At 35.5% G+C, this 14797-nt stretch overlaps 1 protein-coding gene and 1 long non-coding RNA gene across 5 annotated transcripts in view; one reads left to right on the top strand and one right to left on the bottom strand.

Moving 5' to 3' along the window:
* Window positions 1-11173, top strand: part of PUS7L (pseudouridine synthase 7 like) — a 33538-nt gene extending 22365 nt beyond the window's left edge. For all 4 annotated transcript variants that reach the window (XM_045463176.1, XM_045463175.1, XM_045463178.1 and 1 more), the window contains 5 exons: window positions 1522-1620; window positions 3992-4073; window positions 5214-5494; window positions 9164-9217; window positions 10260-11173. In XM_045463176.1, the coding sequence (XP_045319132.1) occupies window positions 1522-1620; window positions 3992-4073; window positions 5214-5494; window positions 9164-9217; window positions 10260-10586 (843 nt within the window). In that variant the 3' untranslated portion in view covers window positions 10587-11173. The remainder of the gene's footprint in view (window positions 1-1521; window positions 1621-3991; window positions 4074-5213; window positions 5495-9163; window positions 9218-10259) is intronic.
* Window positions 2100-14797, bottom strand: part of LOC123590254 — a 37859-nt gene continuing 25161 nt past the window's right edge. Inside the window, exon 2 of the long non-coding RNA XR_006708688.1 lies at window positions 2100-2331. This is a non-coding gene — a long non-coding RNA (uncharacterized LOC123590254). The remainder of the gene's footprint in view (window positions 2332-14797) is intronic.

The following is a 14797-nucleotide window of genomic DNA, read 5'->3' as shown; positions in this document are numbered from 1 at the left end:
TGGTTGTTTTTCCCTTACTTCTGTATCTAAAATTCTTTTCTCTGTCCTGAAAAACTGCTACTGAAATAATATCCCTTAAAAAGGGGAGAAAGTTTCTCTGAAGTCTGATAGCATTTATTGCCTGTCTTTCATTTGGAACTTATGGATACACAACTGCTAGTTATAAAATCCCCATTAGAAATGGTTTTAGCTTTAGCCAGCTTTCCTTTAGTTCTGAAAATAAGAAGTCTTTGAAGTTTTGTTTTAGATGGTTATAACTTTGACCACTAGAAACCTTTTGTTATATCCAGCCCTAAGTAATTTGAAGGGGTATTTAAAGCTCTTCTGGTTATTCGAGGATATTATTTGATATTATTTTTCCAAATTTGAAGTAATAATTGCTGAATGAATAAATATGATCTCCTCTCATAAAGTGAGTGTGGAAGACTCTTATCTTTCAAGAAACCATCTGGGCCCTGATGTTTTCCTTGTGAGAGCATGTTTAACCACTGACTATTATTGTCTTTAAGGTTGCAGAGTAATTTACAATTTTCTGTTCTTGGGGAAGTGATGCCATGTCATTCTCTTGACTCAGGTCTTTAGAAACTGAGATAATTAAATAATGAATTGTTCTGTATAAAGGAACTAAGACTTGCTGGGTTTGAAGTAAATGTATTGCTTATTCCCAGCATCTCCAGACAACAGGAGCATCTCAGAATCAGAAAGAGCTTTAGAGCAAAGATCACACCCAGTAACCAGTTCATCCCAGTTTTCCCAGAACTTCCCCAATTTTAGCATTGAAAGTCCTGCATCCTAGAATACCCTTCAGTAATATGAATGGAAAGCTGACCTATTTTTTAAGGCTTTTTTTGCTGGCCTTATTTTCTAACTTTTAATTGTTTGTTTTTCTTCTTTCTTTTCTTTAATTGTAGAGCATATCTCAGACCATTTGGTTCCCATGTGTATATTGCTGATTACAGTATTCTTTTATTAAAATAAATATGAGGAGGAAACTTGGTTAGATATCTGACACAATAATTCTATTAATTTGTTGTAGTCACTTTGGGCCTATGACAAAGACCCATAGACTGGGTGACTTTTAAATCACAGAAATATATTTTGTATCATGCTGGAGGCTGGAAGCCTGAGATCAGGGTGCCAGCCTTGTCTTCGTGTTGTATTCTCACATGGTGGAAATAGAGTGAGCTAGCTCCAAGGTCTTTTCTTAGAAGGCCACTAATCCCATTCATGAGAGCTCTGATTACCTCCCAGAGTCCCCACCTCCAAATACCATCACATTGGAGGTTAGGATTTCAACGTATGAATTTTGGGGGATATACAGGCATGCAGTCCATAACAATATGCTTTTTTTTTTTTAATTTCAGTTTTTAATTTTTTTTAATATAATTTATTGTCAAATTGGCTAACATTGTATACAGTGCACTCTTGGTTTTGGGGGTAGATTCCCGTGGTTTATCGCTTACATCACCCAGTGCTCACATAATAATATGCTTTTAATGATTGATTTTCTTGTATTCGTAGAATAAAGGGTTTGTAAATTACTATGGACCACAGAGATTTGGGATGGGAAGGAAAGTTCACACTGACCAGATTGGATTGGCTTTGCTGAAGAGTGAAATGGTATGGATTAAAAAAAAACACTCTGCTCTGATTTTTTTGTCAGTTATACTTACTACATAACCCAGCCCTTTGCTTTGTTAACCCAGCATATGAATGCATATGTACACACATACATACACCATAATGCTACATTATTGAACATTTATGAGCAGCTATTGTAGTCTTAGTATCACACTGTAATAAAGTGAAATTGTATGTGATGTCCCTGTGTTTAATACTTGAGACTTAACAGAGAATTGATGAGCACTCACCAAATTCTTAATGAAGTGAATGGAGGATTTGGAGGAAACGTAACACCCTATAATTCCAGAAATATGGCATCCGATAATGCAAAATTCACATTTCTTATAGCATTTAAACAAAAGCTGTCCCCTCTTTTAAACGTCATATTCTGTGCTTCTCATTTTTTTTTTAACTTTGCTAGAGCTTTAGCTGTCAATTGTTGCTGTGTAACAAACAAACTACTCACAAACTGCATGGTCTATAATGACGAGCATTTATTATCTCACTGTCTCTGAGGGTCAGGCATCTGGGAGCAGCCGAGCTGGGTGTTGCAGCATCAGGGTGTCTCATGGTGTGCAGTCACACTGTCAGCCAGGATTATAGTCTTTGATGACTTGATGAGGCACAGAGGATCTCCTTCCAAGCACACTGTGCTTTTGGCAGGAAGCATTAGGTTCCCATCATGGGACTACTCATAGCATGACTTCCCTATGAGAGAGGAGTTCAGGAGCACAAATGAATGGGAGAGAGAGACCACAGCATAAATCGAAGTGTCTTTTATAATGTAATCTTAGAAGTGACATCGTCACTTCTGCTCTGTTTTACTCACTGGGCACGCAGATCCACCCTGGTAAGTACAGAAGAGGACTGCACGAGGCATGAGTACCAGGGAATGGAGATCAGTGGGGGCCAACTTCGAGGCTGGCCCCATGCTAGAAAGCCATATTTTCTTTCCTTGGAAACATTTTCTCCCCAACCTTTATATTCTTTGCATCTCAATTTAAATTCTTATCCCATTCCCAAGAAAAATTGAATTATTCTTATCTTGTGACTTCAAAGCCTCTTGGATTTCCCATCTTAGGTTTTATTATATTTTACTGTTAATGTTTATTTAATCTTTTCCAGTAAACAAACACTATGTCTCTCTTGCTCAACATTCCATCCCTGGTACTCTGCATAGTGCCTAGCACATCACAGATGCTTAGTAATATTTATTTGAATGAATTAGCTTTTTAACATATATTTGTTTGAATGGATGAATGAATACTGTAAAATAAGACTGGGATTTTAGGTTGAATGATGTATTTTAAGATCCTTTCCTACTCTAAAACATATGAATCACCATGCTGGAGACAGTATAATAATAATAATAATAATAATAATAATAATAATATACAGGACCTCATAGATAGCATTAAAAAAAAAGGAACATCTTTTAATCTATTTAGTTTTCAAAAGAAAATATTACTATTGGCAATAAAAAAAAGATTTTAGCAATTATTTTAAAGACCAAAGCATTCCAAAACTTGAGAACTGGAATGAAATTAGTGGTTCACCATTTTCCTATGCTTATTACCTCCCCTGTTTTTGTTGTCTATGTTGGTCAGGTCTGAGTTTTATGTCATTAGTTCATACATGCAGTTGTAACTCAATGATAGAGATAAGGAATGACAGAAGTAGAATATGGAAGTGATGGGAGGCACTTTTTCCAGTTGAGAATATTTTGTTTTAATTTTTTTTAACTTTTATTTATTTTTGAGAGACAGAGCATGAATGGGAGAGGAGTAGAGAGAGAGGGAGACACAGAATCCAAAGCAGGCTCCAGGCTCTGAGATGTCAGCATAGAGCCTGACATGGGGCTCAAACCCATGAACTGCATGATCATGACCTGAGCCGAAGTCAGATGTTCAACCAACCGAGCCACCCAGGTGCCCCAGTTCAGAATATTTTAAACCTGTGTGTAAAGTTGCTTGGTACAGATTTATTTACCAATTTAACACTGTTTAATTTTTGAAAGCTTGAAGATAAAATTGCAGCACCAAATATCATTGGTTAAGTGCCTATTTTTTTTTTTTTTTTATGATGCTAGAGAATTTGTATCTTTTTTAAAAAAGTGATTTGCGACCACCTGGGTGGCTCAGTCAATTAAGCATCTGACTCTTGATTTTGGCTCAGGTCATGATCTCGCAATTTGTGAGTTTGAGCCCAGCATCCGGTTCTGTGCTGACAGCATGGAGCCTGTTTATGACTCTCTCTCTCCCTCTCTCTGCCCCTCCCTGCTCATGCTTTCTCTCTCAAAAATAAATAAACATTTTTTAAAGTAATTTGTCATTTTCATTTACTATGTTTGCTTGCTTGATTTTTAAAGGTGGAGGCTGTAAAATTATTTCTTACACCAGAAGATTTGGATGATCCTGTAAACAGAGCAAAGAAATATTTTCTTCAAACTGGTATTTAAAAGTTTCTTTACCCCATACATAGTCATGCAAATCTATAATATAAATGTATGTCATTAGGCGGGCATTCATTGCAACATAAATGTGATAGGAAATAGATTATAGTATGTTATATATTTAATAATTTTATTACATGCCCAAGACACTTTAGTTTGGGCCAAATATCCAGAACTCTTGTCTATTTTAAGTCTTGCCTGGGGGTAGGAGTAAAGAGAGAAATAGCTTCTTAGTTTTTCTTGGTCTGTACCCTCAGAGGAGATAAGAATTCCAAATTCTAAACTGGTACTGATGGAAGTATATGCTACAACTCGGGGAGACTGAAAAACCAACTACATAAAAGTATTATTTGTTGTATCCAATACTTCGTGCATTGATTTGGGCTTAGTCGCCATTCAGCCCTGTCAATTTTGACACTTTAGCCCAATGTGATGGTTTATAATGCAGAATGTTTAATGAGAAGCACTAAAGAAAAGTGGTTATGAGTATGGGTTCTAGAGTCAATCTACATGGAGTTTCACTCTCGAAATGACGTTTGTGTTTGTATTATTTAGAGTCCAGAGAACATAATGTCCTTACGGCAATGATTCATACAGTTCAGTGTGCATGAGCAACATGTGGCACATTTACTAAAATGAGGATTCCTACCTGAATAAGCCTCTTTGCAGTAGAGTCCATCAATTTAATTTTAAAAAGCACCCCATTAGCAAGGCCTGTTAGCATACATGAAGGATCCAACCTTTCTTATTCCAAATATTCTATATAAGTGTTCATAATAGCTCTTTAAAAATCTATAGGCTCACAGGTTTATTTCATGCCTTTTTTAAAAGAGGTCCTCTGAATAATTTCCAGTTAGTTTATCTCCATTCTGAAGTAGGTATTACTAATGTGCTTTTTGCTATTTTTTTTAAAGCAGGGAAAATGAATGGAGAATGGACTATATGACTAATGATCTTTATTAAACAAACAAACTCTTCAGGTATAGCTAGGTTTATAGTTGGTAATAAGCATCATCTTCATATTCAAGTTTATAAGATGACACAGTTCATTGCCTCTCATTTAGAGGGCATAATAAAGGTACTTATAACTGGCCTTTAAAGGAAAGTGGTTGACTCACTGATTTTCTCTTTATTTCAGAGGATGCTAAAGGCACACTTTCATTGATGCCTGAATTCAAAGTTCGAGAGAGAGCATTGTTGGAGTCACTGCATCGCTTTGGCATGACGGAGGAGGGTTGTATCCAGGCGTGGTTCTCTTTTCCCCATTCTATGCGCATATTCTACGTTCATGCATATAGCAGTAAAATTTGGAATGAGGCAGTATCCTACAGACTTGGAACCTATGGGTCAAGAGTAGTAGAGGGTGATTTGGTCTGTTTGGGTGAAGATGTTGACGATGAACATTTCCCAAATAATAAAGTAAGTATCCTTTCATCAAAGTTTTCAAAGAGTTGTTACTACACTTGGAATATCAGAGAAGCTCGTTTTTAGAAATCATTTAGCACTAAACACACATTTTATTTTTTTCGCTTGTATTTATTTGCTTATCTTCTGCTTCTATGCTGTTAACTGAGGCTTAACACCTATCTGTAAACAGAAAGATAAAAATAGTCACTGGTATTAAGTAAAAGGTACAAATGTAGTAAACCTTCCTTTAAAGAACACGTTAAAAAAATTACAGAAGTAATGCACAAAATAGTGCCATTAAAAGTGAAAAATTGAAACTTTACATACAAAGCTATCATCTTGCCACCACTCTTATTGTGTGTCCAGGAAATCAACCTCTGTTTTTTTCATATATGTTCTTCTAGACCTTTTTCTATGCTTTCACATAAATATCTATAGAAAAGTGTATTTTTATTCTGTTAGCTAACATGAATAAAAGCAAAGGCAGGGTTTAGGAGCTCGGAACTTAAAATATGAAAAGGAAAAAATACAGTTTTTATAACGATGGTATATAGGGTGTGTAATGTTTGGATGTATTTTATATAAATGTGATTTTATATAATTGCCATTTACAACTTGCTTTTTTTATAAATTATAAAAATTATAATATAAATTTTATAAAATTTTTATAATGGGAAGTTTCTCTTTCCATTTCTTCTCTGTCCAACTAGTATTTTTATCTTGGGCTTGAACAGTTAAAATAATGAAACTGAATTATATAAATCAAGTAAAGAAATGTATTTTATATATAATGCAAAGAATAAATTAAAATGCAAAAATAACATTATCTCAAGTTAGTCTCAGAAATACGTTATAAAAGTTAGTGAAGGTATTTTGAATAGTAATTTCATATATAACATCATAAAATCACTGAGTTCTAGATGAGAAAAGGGTTTTAGAGACTCTCTTTCCTAACTCCCATTTTGTAGAAATGAAAATTGAGACCCAGATTGGAGAGGAGACAGATTAAGTGACATAGGTAGCAGAATTAAAAAGACCCTAGCCTGAATTGGTCCCTAGCAGAGAAATCATGGGATATAGAAAAGGTGTCTGCATCTAGAGAGAACATGGGCCAGTTTTTCAAAAAGGAAGAAAAATAGAAAGGTAGACTCTGAACTCTATGTAAAGGAAACTTTATCTAAATTAATGGCACAGTCTGGATGTATGAATTAAGGTTTTTGTTTGTTTTGTTTTTGTTTTTGTTTTAAGTAATGGAGATCCACCTCAAACTAACTTAAGGCAAAGCAGACAGGAATTCATTGGCCCTCATAACCAAGACGCTGATTCAGGCGCAGCTCTATCCAGAGGTTAAGCAGTCTCTTAAATAATCTCTATCTTCTTTTCTTCATCTTTCAGCTCTGCTTTCCTATGTTAGAGCCATTCTGAGTCTGGCTCACTCTTTTAGTGGCAAGATGGTCATGAGCATCTCTAAGCTTATCTCTTGTGTGTAAGTGATGAATCATGGGAATCTACTCCCAAAGCCAAGAGTACACTGTATACTCTGTATGTTAGCTAACTTGACAATAAATTATATTAAAAAAACAAACAAACAAAAACCCAGATTAATGTGACTACAAAAACAAAAACGAACAAACAAAAAACCACCTTGTAGAGAAGAGGACTTTTTTCCCCCATGGAATAAAAGCCATGGGATTAGGTCTCTCTGGCTAGGAGTGACCAGGCTTGGGTCCCATATCCAGGCCCAAACCAATTATTGTGGCCTGGAGTATGTCATTGGCTAAGCCTGTGTTCCAAAGGATCCTTCCTGGAACCATCCCATAAAAATCACATTTGCGACCTGGTAATGAGGGTGCTACTACTGGAAAAGAGAGAGTAAAGGCTGAATAAGCCAGAGCAACAGATGTCTGCTTCACTGTTTCATTGAATGGGTGGGTGGCTTATAAATATTTAGTCAAGAAAGGGATTACTGGGAGCATAAATCACTAAGAATGGTCATTTAACTGAGACAACATCTGAAACTGTGTAAAAAGAAATACAGCATTATAGGCTTTACTTTACCTCATGTGAGTGGAAGAAGAGCTATCAGTGATCTCCTTTTTATAAATACTGAAAAATCATGTTTTTTTTTCACATATTCCAGGAAACATGTTCTTTTAAATATTACCTGTGCTATGCATTATTTAGTAAGTTAGCCATTACTAATTCAGATTTTCAGATATTAAAGGTTACTTTGACAAGATATGGTAATAATCTCTGAAATACATGTCTTATAAGACTGTTCAACGTAACATTTTGCAAGGAGAGTTGCAGGATCAGAAGTGTATCTGCTTTTCTTTTGGAGCTGTAAGAGAAAGGAGAACATTTTCTTCCTCATGTCTTGCTAAGTTTCCTTCTATTAGCAAAAAACTAAAAGTCTTTATATATTGTAAGACCAATCATTTATACTCTATTAGTACATACTAAGAAAAGAAAAAGCAAGACTTACAGATCCAAAATGGTAACATATGAAAAGAAAAAGACAATCAAGTTTCTAATAAATGGTATATGGGGCATATCATGTTGTGCATCTACAGTTAAAAATTATAGGAAACTATAGGACGCTATTGTGATTCCCTTCTTGATAGGATTACTAGACAGGTACAGATATACCTTTATTTCAAGTCACAAGGTAGATTTTCTTATAATTTTTTGTGAACAAGATAGAGAAATGTGTTAGGTGAATTAATTAAAAAATTAGGAGAATTCATATTTGGGGAGTAATCATACACCAAAAGTATGTTTGTTAATCAAAAAATTGATTGATATCAATCTGGAGGGAGTTCTCCAAACACAAAACATGGTCTTCTGTACTTGACCACATTTTCTGGTATTTTCATAGTCTTATGAGTTTGTGAAAGACAAAAAGCTGGAAATGATGATGCAGGAGAGACCCTCATCCCATGGATTTGGTCAGATCACATCTAGAGTTTTATATCCATTTTTGAATGCAGCAATTAAAGAACTTACCAATAAGCAAACATACAAACCCAAAATGAAAAACAGAAAAGGGAAGCATCTAATCTATTGATTAGAGTAGGCAGACTTGAAGGGAAAGCTGGCAGAGTTAGAGGGGATCTGGACACTACATTATGTGATGAATGCTTTGGAAGGTGGGGGTCCTGTTCATCCTTGTTTAGTGATGACAGCTGCCTTTATACCTGAGTTTCATATGTTAGAGAAATCAGAATGACCTATTCTGTAGTGTCCTATAGCAGCATTTCTCAGACTTACCACATACCTCTTTTTTTTCCCCTGCCTCCTATTACTGTTCTGTGAAACACGTTTTGAGAAACACCACTTCTCGGAGAGTATTATGATATTTGTTGGGGACAGAGGTGGCGGGGGGTGTGGTGGTTTCAGAGAGTAGAGTTTTGATTCAGCGTAACAACTTTGTAAGTCCGGAAAAGTTGGTGATAAGGTGAAATTATCACCTCAGAGTGTTAAGCTACCTCCATTCTCTACGTGTTCCAATTTGACTTGGTTAAAGCAGGAAGCGTTCTAATTTTTATGCAGTCTAGAAACAAATTGTGAACATACTCTTGTTTGGGTACAGGTATATTCAGCATGGGAGTCGAATTATACATAACAGGGAAAATTGAAGGAATGAATCATCCATATTTTTGTCATGTTTTTAAAAAATAGGTTCATCTAGTAACTGAAGAAGAGGAATCAGCTAACACATATGCAATACATCAGGTAAATTTGCTTAAGAATTGGCATCACTTTGGTCTAAATGTAGATATTGAGATATTGTGTCCAAAAGACAAAATGTTGATTAGTTTTCTTCTCTACCTTCCTTTTTTTTTTTTAACCACTTTTTAATTCAGGTGCAATTATATACAATAAAATTCACTCTTCTCAGTTTCCAATTCTAAGAGTTTCGATAAACACATACAGGCTTAATGACCACCACAGAAATCAAGATAAAGTAACATTTTCATCTCTCCCTAAAATTTCCCTGTGCCCCTTTTTAGTCAACCCGTACCCCTAGTCCCTGGCAGGAGCTTGTCCATTTTCTGTCCCTATAGTTTTGCCTTTGAAAGAATGTCAAATGGAATCTTATAGTATATGGCCTTTTGTATCTAGCTTCTTTCAATTAGCATAATTAATTTGAAATCCATTCATGTTGTTTGCGTTTGAATTTTTTACCTTGTTCCTTTTTCTGACTAACCGTTTGGTACCAGTAGTTCAAGAAAAATGTCTAAAAATCACCCGCAAAGGAGGAGAGCCTTACAAAAGGCATAAGCAGCTGTATATGCTGCTGGTGGTTCGCTTTCATGTTTTTAAATAAGTAAGAAGAATATAACATCATCAGCCAAAATACCAGTTATATTATTGAACAGTAGGGATTCATCTTTGTGTTATAGAAACAATACGCTTTTAGGATTGAATGACTACGTTGAGGTTAAGTCTTTGTCGGATAATTAAATGTACCAGAACTTCTTGTTTCCTCTCTTCTGCATTAACGATAGTTTGTCTAGTAGTATCTGACTTGAGTTGGTTACCTTGGTTATTGTGAACCCTTCTTGATTTTAGTTAGCTCTCTGCCTGGCAGCATTTAAAATAATCAAAGTAGTGTGGTGGTCAGTAGCATGTTTTATAGGCTGATTGTGATGTTTATATTCTGAGACATAATGATCATATCTCAAGGATTATTTCATATACCAAATCTCAGTGTTACAATGATCATGTATTTTTCTGAAGGCTGTTTCATCTGTATTTTTTCCCTTCTACACAGGTGGTTCTTCCAGTGCTTGGATACAATATTCAATACCCGAAGAACAAAGTAGGGCAGTGGTACCAGGAAATACTTAGCAGAGATGGACTGCAGACATGTAGGTTTAAAGTACCTACTCTGAAACTGAATGTTCCAGGATGCTATAGACAGATATTGAAATGTCCCCACAATGTCTCATACCAACTAAAGGAAGAACATGATACTGATGTCAAAATGGAAGGTTCCCACATTGATGAAGCAACTTTATCTCTTTTGATCTCTTTTGATCTTGATGCTTCGTGTTATGCTACGGTCTGTCTGAGGGAGATAATGAAGCATGACTTTTAGAACCATTAGCCTTGATCTAATCATATCTGTCATTCTTTAGAAGAGAGGGAGCTAAAATTTCTGGAGCATCTACCATTTACCAGGAGCTTTATAATTGTTATCTCCTGTAATTACAAAACATCCTGAGGAACTAGGAATTTGATGCTGATGTTCCAGAGGACATAGAGCTAGTAAGTGGCAGCGTTTGAATTTAAGACTGCAAAGCTTATGTTCTTTCTATTATCTAATGTTTCAGTGACCTTTATTCTGTGCTATAAAGTTTACAATCTTTCTGGGCTATTCAGAGCATATAATACTGCAAGGTAACATGTAAAAAAAAACATGTTTGGAGTAATGTTGATATCCTATACTTGCTTAGAATGTAGATGAAACTAGATTTTAATGAAAGCGTATGGTTAGAGAGAAAGATAAATGAAGCATTTTGTTAATTATTATTGTCATTCTCCATTTTTGAAATCATTTATCAGAATAATACATTAGGGAATTATAATTTCTATTATGGTAGCTACCCCGGGGTAATTTACCTCTTTATGAGATAAATAATCTTCGGTGAAGATTGAAATAAAATTTTTCATACAATTTCCTTATCTCGATATACATTGACCCTCTTGACTTTCTGTGATTCTTTTCTCTGTCATCAAAAACAAATTTTAGAGTCAGACAGATCTGGGCTCAGACTCCAGCTCTGACACTTACAAGTCACTTTGGGTATGTTGTTGACTCTTTTTTTTTTTTTTTCTTTCAACGTTTATTTATTTTTGGGACAGAGAGAGACAGAGCATGAACGGGGGAGGGGCAGAGAGAGAGGGAGACACAGAATCGGAAACAGGCTCCAGGCTCTGAGCCATCAGCCCAGAGCCTGACGCGGGGCTCGAACTCCCGGACCGCGAGATCGTGACCTGGCTGAAGTCGGACGCTTAACCGACTGCGCCACCCAGGCGCCCCTGTTGACTCTTTTTGAGACTTACTAAAGAATCAGGACAGCACAACCTCATAAGCAACAAGTAATAGAATTGTCTCCACCTTTTATGTTGCTAGAGGAAGAAAACATTTTGCCTATTTGAAAATTGAAATATTTAACTATCCCACATCGTAAACCATCCTTAACCACTTATATATATCAGTTAAATTTGGGGTGGTGGTGGTATATATTGATTTCGAAGGTCTAGCATCCTTTCATTGCTGGTAGTATAATATGGTGACATTTAAAAAGCAGTATAGAGCATTGTATGTCAGTATTTGGCACTTTTATATACTTAAGTCAGTGAAACTATTTTGGGTATAGTAGCATAAGGAAATAAAATTCAAAAGAAGGAAAAAAGTTACATGCAACACAAAATTTGCTCATTATAACATTTTTATACAGAGTGAAAGAAATTATAGTTTGAAAGTCCAGCATTAGATAACGAAATAAAATGAAATGTATCAACTTGATGGCAAAACATGTAGTTATTAAAAATTATTTTAAATGATGATAAAGGTTTTAGGTATGTGAAAAAAATGTTGCCCCTCAAAACCAGAAGATAGACATTACAAATGCAGTATAAACACTGAATGCAGCTCTTTCAAAGAGAGGCACTTTAGCATAGCGACTAAAAGCACAGTTACTGGGGACAAACTCCCCCAGTTTGAACCTTGGCTCTGCCAGGTAGCATGTGGCCTTGGACAAGTTGTTTAAGCTTTGTGTGCTTTGGTTTCAACATCTATAAAACGAGAATGGTAGTATACCTCCCTCATAGGATCATTGTGAGTTCATATATGTTCATATATGTAAAGTGAGTCCATACCAAGTTCATGTATGTAAAGCACCTTGGAAAAATACCTGGTACTTAGTTATTGTTAAATAAGTATCCACAGATTCAAGTTTGGAAAGGAAGAGAAAAACATGAAAATAAGTGTCTTTTTTGTTATTACATATATTATCTTTTTAAACAGGGTGTGTTTTCAGTATTTTTTTTTTTAAGTTTATTTATTTTGAGAGAGTGGGTGAGGGGCAGAGAGAGAGAATCCCAAGCAGACTCCGTGCTGTCAGCGCAAAGCCGGATGTGGGGTTTGAACTCATGAACCATGAGGTCACAATCTGAGCTGAAGTTGGATGCCTAACCGACAGAGCCACCAAGGTGCTGTTGTCATTATATATTTTAATAAGAAACAGATCTCAGAACACAAAAATTGGAGGTTGTAGTACCATTGTATTTTTAATTAATTAATTTTTAAAAATTTTATTTTAGAAAGAGTGGGAACAAGGGAGAGGGGCAGAGGGAGAGAGAGAGAGAATTCTAAGCGGGCTCCACACAAACAGAGCTTGATCCCACGACGTTGGGATCATGACCTGAGCTGAAATCAAGAGCCAGATGCTCAACCGACTGAGCCACCCAGGCGCTCCTATCATTGGTTTTTTAAAAATTACCTTTATCATTTTAATATTTATTGAAAATAAAATGCTATATTAAGTAGTAAAAAATTTAGAAAAAATGTTTCATCTCATGATAAATTATATCCCACAAATGTAATCAGAAAATGAATTATGCAAATTGTGACACTCTAGGTGTCTTATATGTTGAATTGCAATTAGAAAATATGAAAGCATAAAGATGTGCCATCATTGATATTATTTTCTTTGCCTGTAGATGGCACTATAATTTTAGATATCTTCCTTATTTATTTTATTTATTTATTTAATACTTTGGCCATATGTAAAGAAAGAATCACTGAACTTATTTCAAGTCACGATAAAATGTATTCAGATACTGTTCATGTAGAAAATTATTTTATATGCCTGTAATATTTGACATGTGAATTTTTTTTCCATTTAAGGCCTTGAATGTACTTTGGACCATATGCTGACCAGTCACCTAGGTTTTTGCAGTTCTCCTGAGCATTTCAGGCCTTCAGAAGAATAATCTTTGAATTAGTTTTAATTTTCTAGGTTGCTCTTGAAACTGAGCAATAGTGCATCAGGATTACTGAGGTGAAACAAATTGAGGTTTTTGTGGCTTACCCTGAACTGCAAGTCGTATGCAGCTTTTGATTTAAGTAACGTTTATTGAGGGTTTGTTGTGCCAGCACATTCGCTTTTCTCATTTTAATCCATAGACCCAACCTACAGGTAGGTGGTATTTTCCCTGATTTTAAAGATGGGAATAGGGGCGCCTGGGTGGTTCAGTTGGTTAAGCATCCAACTTTGGCTCAGGTCATGATCTCATGGTTCATGAGTTCGAGCCCCACATCAGGCTCTGCACTGACAGTGTCGAGCCTGCTTGGGATTCTCACTCTCCTTCTCTCTCTGCCCCTCCCCTGCTCTCTGTCTCAAAAAATAGAATAAACTAAAACAAACAATTAAAAAAAGAAGATGGGAATATATCTGAGTGGTTTATGTTCTAGTTAAGGTCAAACAAGATAGTGTGTGGTTAAACTTGATTATGTTTCATGGATCAGTACTGTTTTTATCTACCTAATATTTGCCTTCTGAAAACACGTTTTTTTGTTAATGACTTTCATTTCCACCGATTCAGTATTACTTGCTCCTGATTAATTCTCTTGAGAGAAACAAGATTTCTTTTGAGATTCTGAGACTAAAATAAAAGTAAAGCAGATCCTTCAGGAAATTCCCAAATCATTTTGGGTTATTTTCCAGAATACTGTGGGACTCGTATCACAATGATAGACAAAATTATCATAGGTCATATAGGAGGTTATTTTAGATGGTACCTGGCACAATGGTAGTATTGTTGAAAAAGCATGGTGAGAGAGTTGCTGCTTTTTTTAGAAAATCTTCTGAAACACTAATGACAGTGTCTAGCATCTAGTAAATTCTCAGTGCCAGCTAGTGTTATGATAGTTAATGTTACATTACCGTGCTGATGAAAGTTTTACGGTAGATTGGTTAATGACTTCCCCCTTGAGATCTGATCTGACTCTGTCTTTGCATAAAGTAAGTATAATTCAGCACACTTTTAGATTTACTTATTTTTTTTGTAAGCGAAAAACACTTTCTAAATCTGGGAATTCAGCAATTCATTAAAATTAAGATCTTTAAGAATTATCTAGGTCAGTGTTTTCAATATTTCCCACCTGGGAGACCAAAAAGAAAGTGAAGCCCCAGGTTAACAGTACAGAGTTTTAACATAACATAGGGATAGGAGAAGAGGCTGCAGGAAGATGCTGGAGTAAGGAAAATAGGACTTTTCATTTTTTTCTCTATTTACCTC

The sequence above is a fragment of the Leopardus geoffroyi genome, chromosome B4 (assembly GCF_018350155.1).
Source record: "Leopardus geoffroyi isolate Oge1 chromosome B4, O.geoffroyi_Oge1_pat1.0, whole genome shotgun sequence".
NCBI classification, from domain to species: domain Eukaryota; kingdom Metazoa; phylum Chordata; class Mammalia; order Carnivora; family Felidae; genus Leopardus; species Leopardus geoffroyi.
Note: the sequence above shows the minus strand (reverse complement) of the source record. Positions and strands in the feature narration are given on the sequence as shown.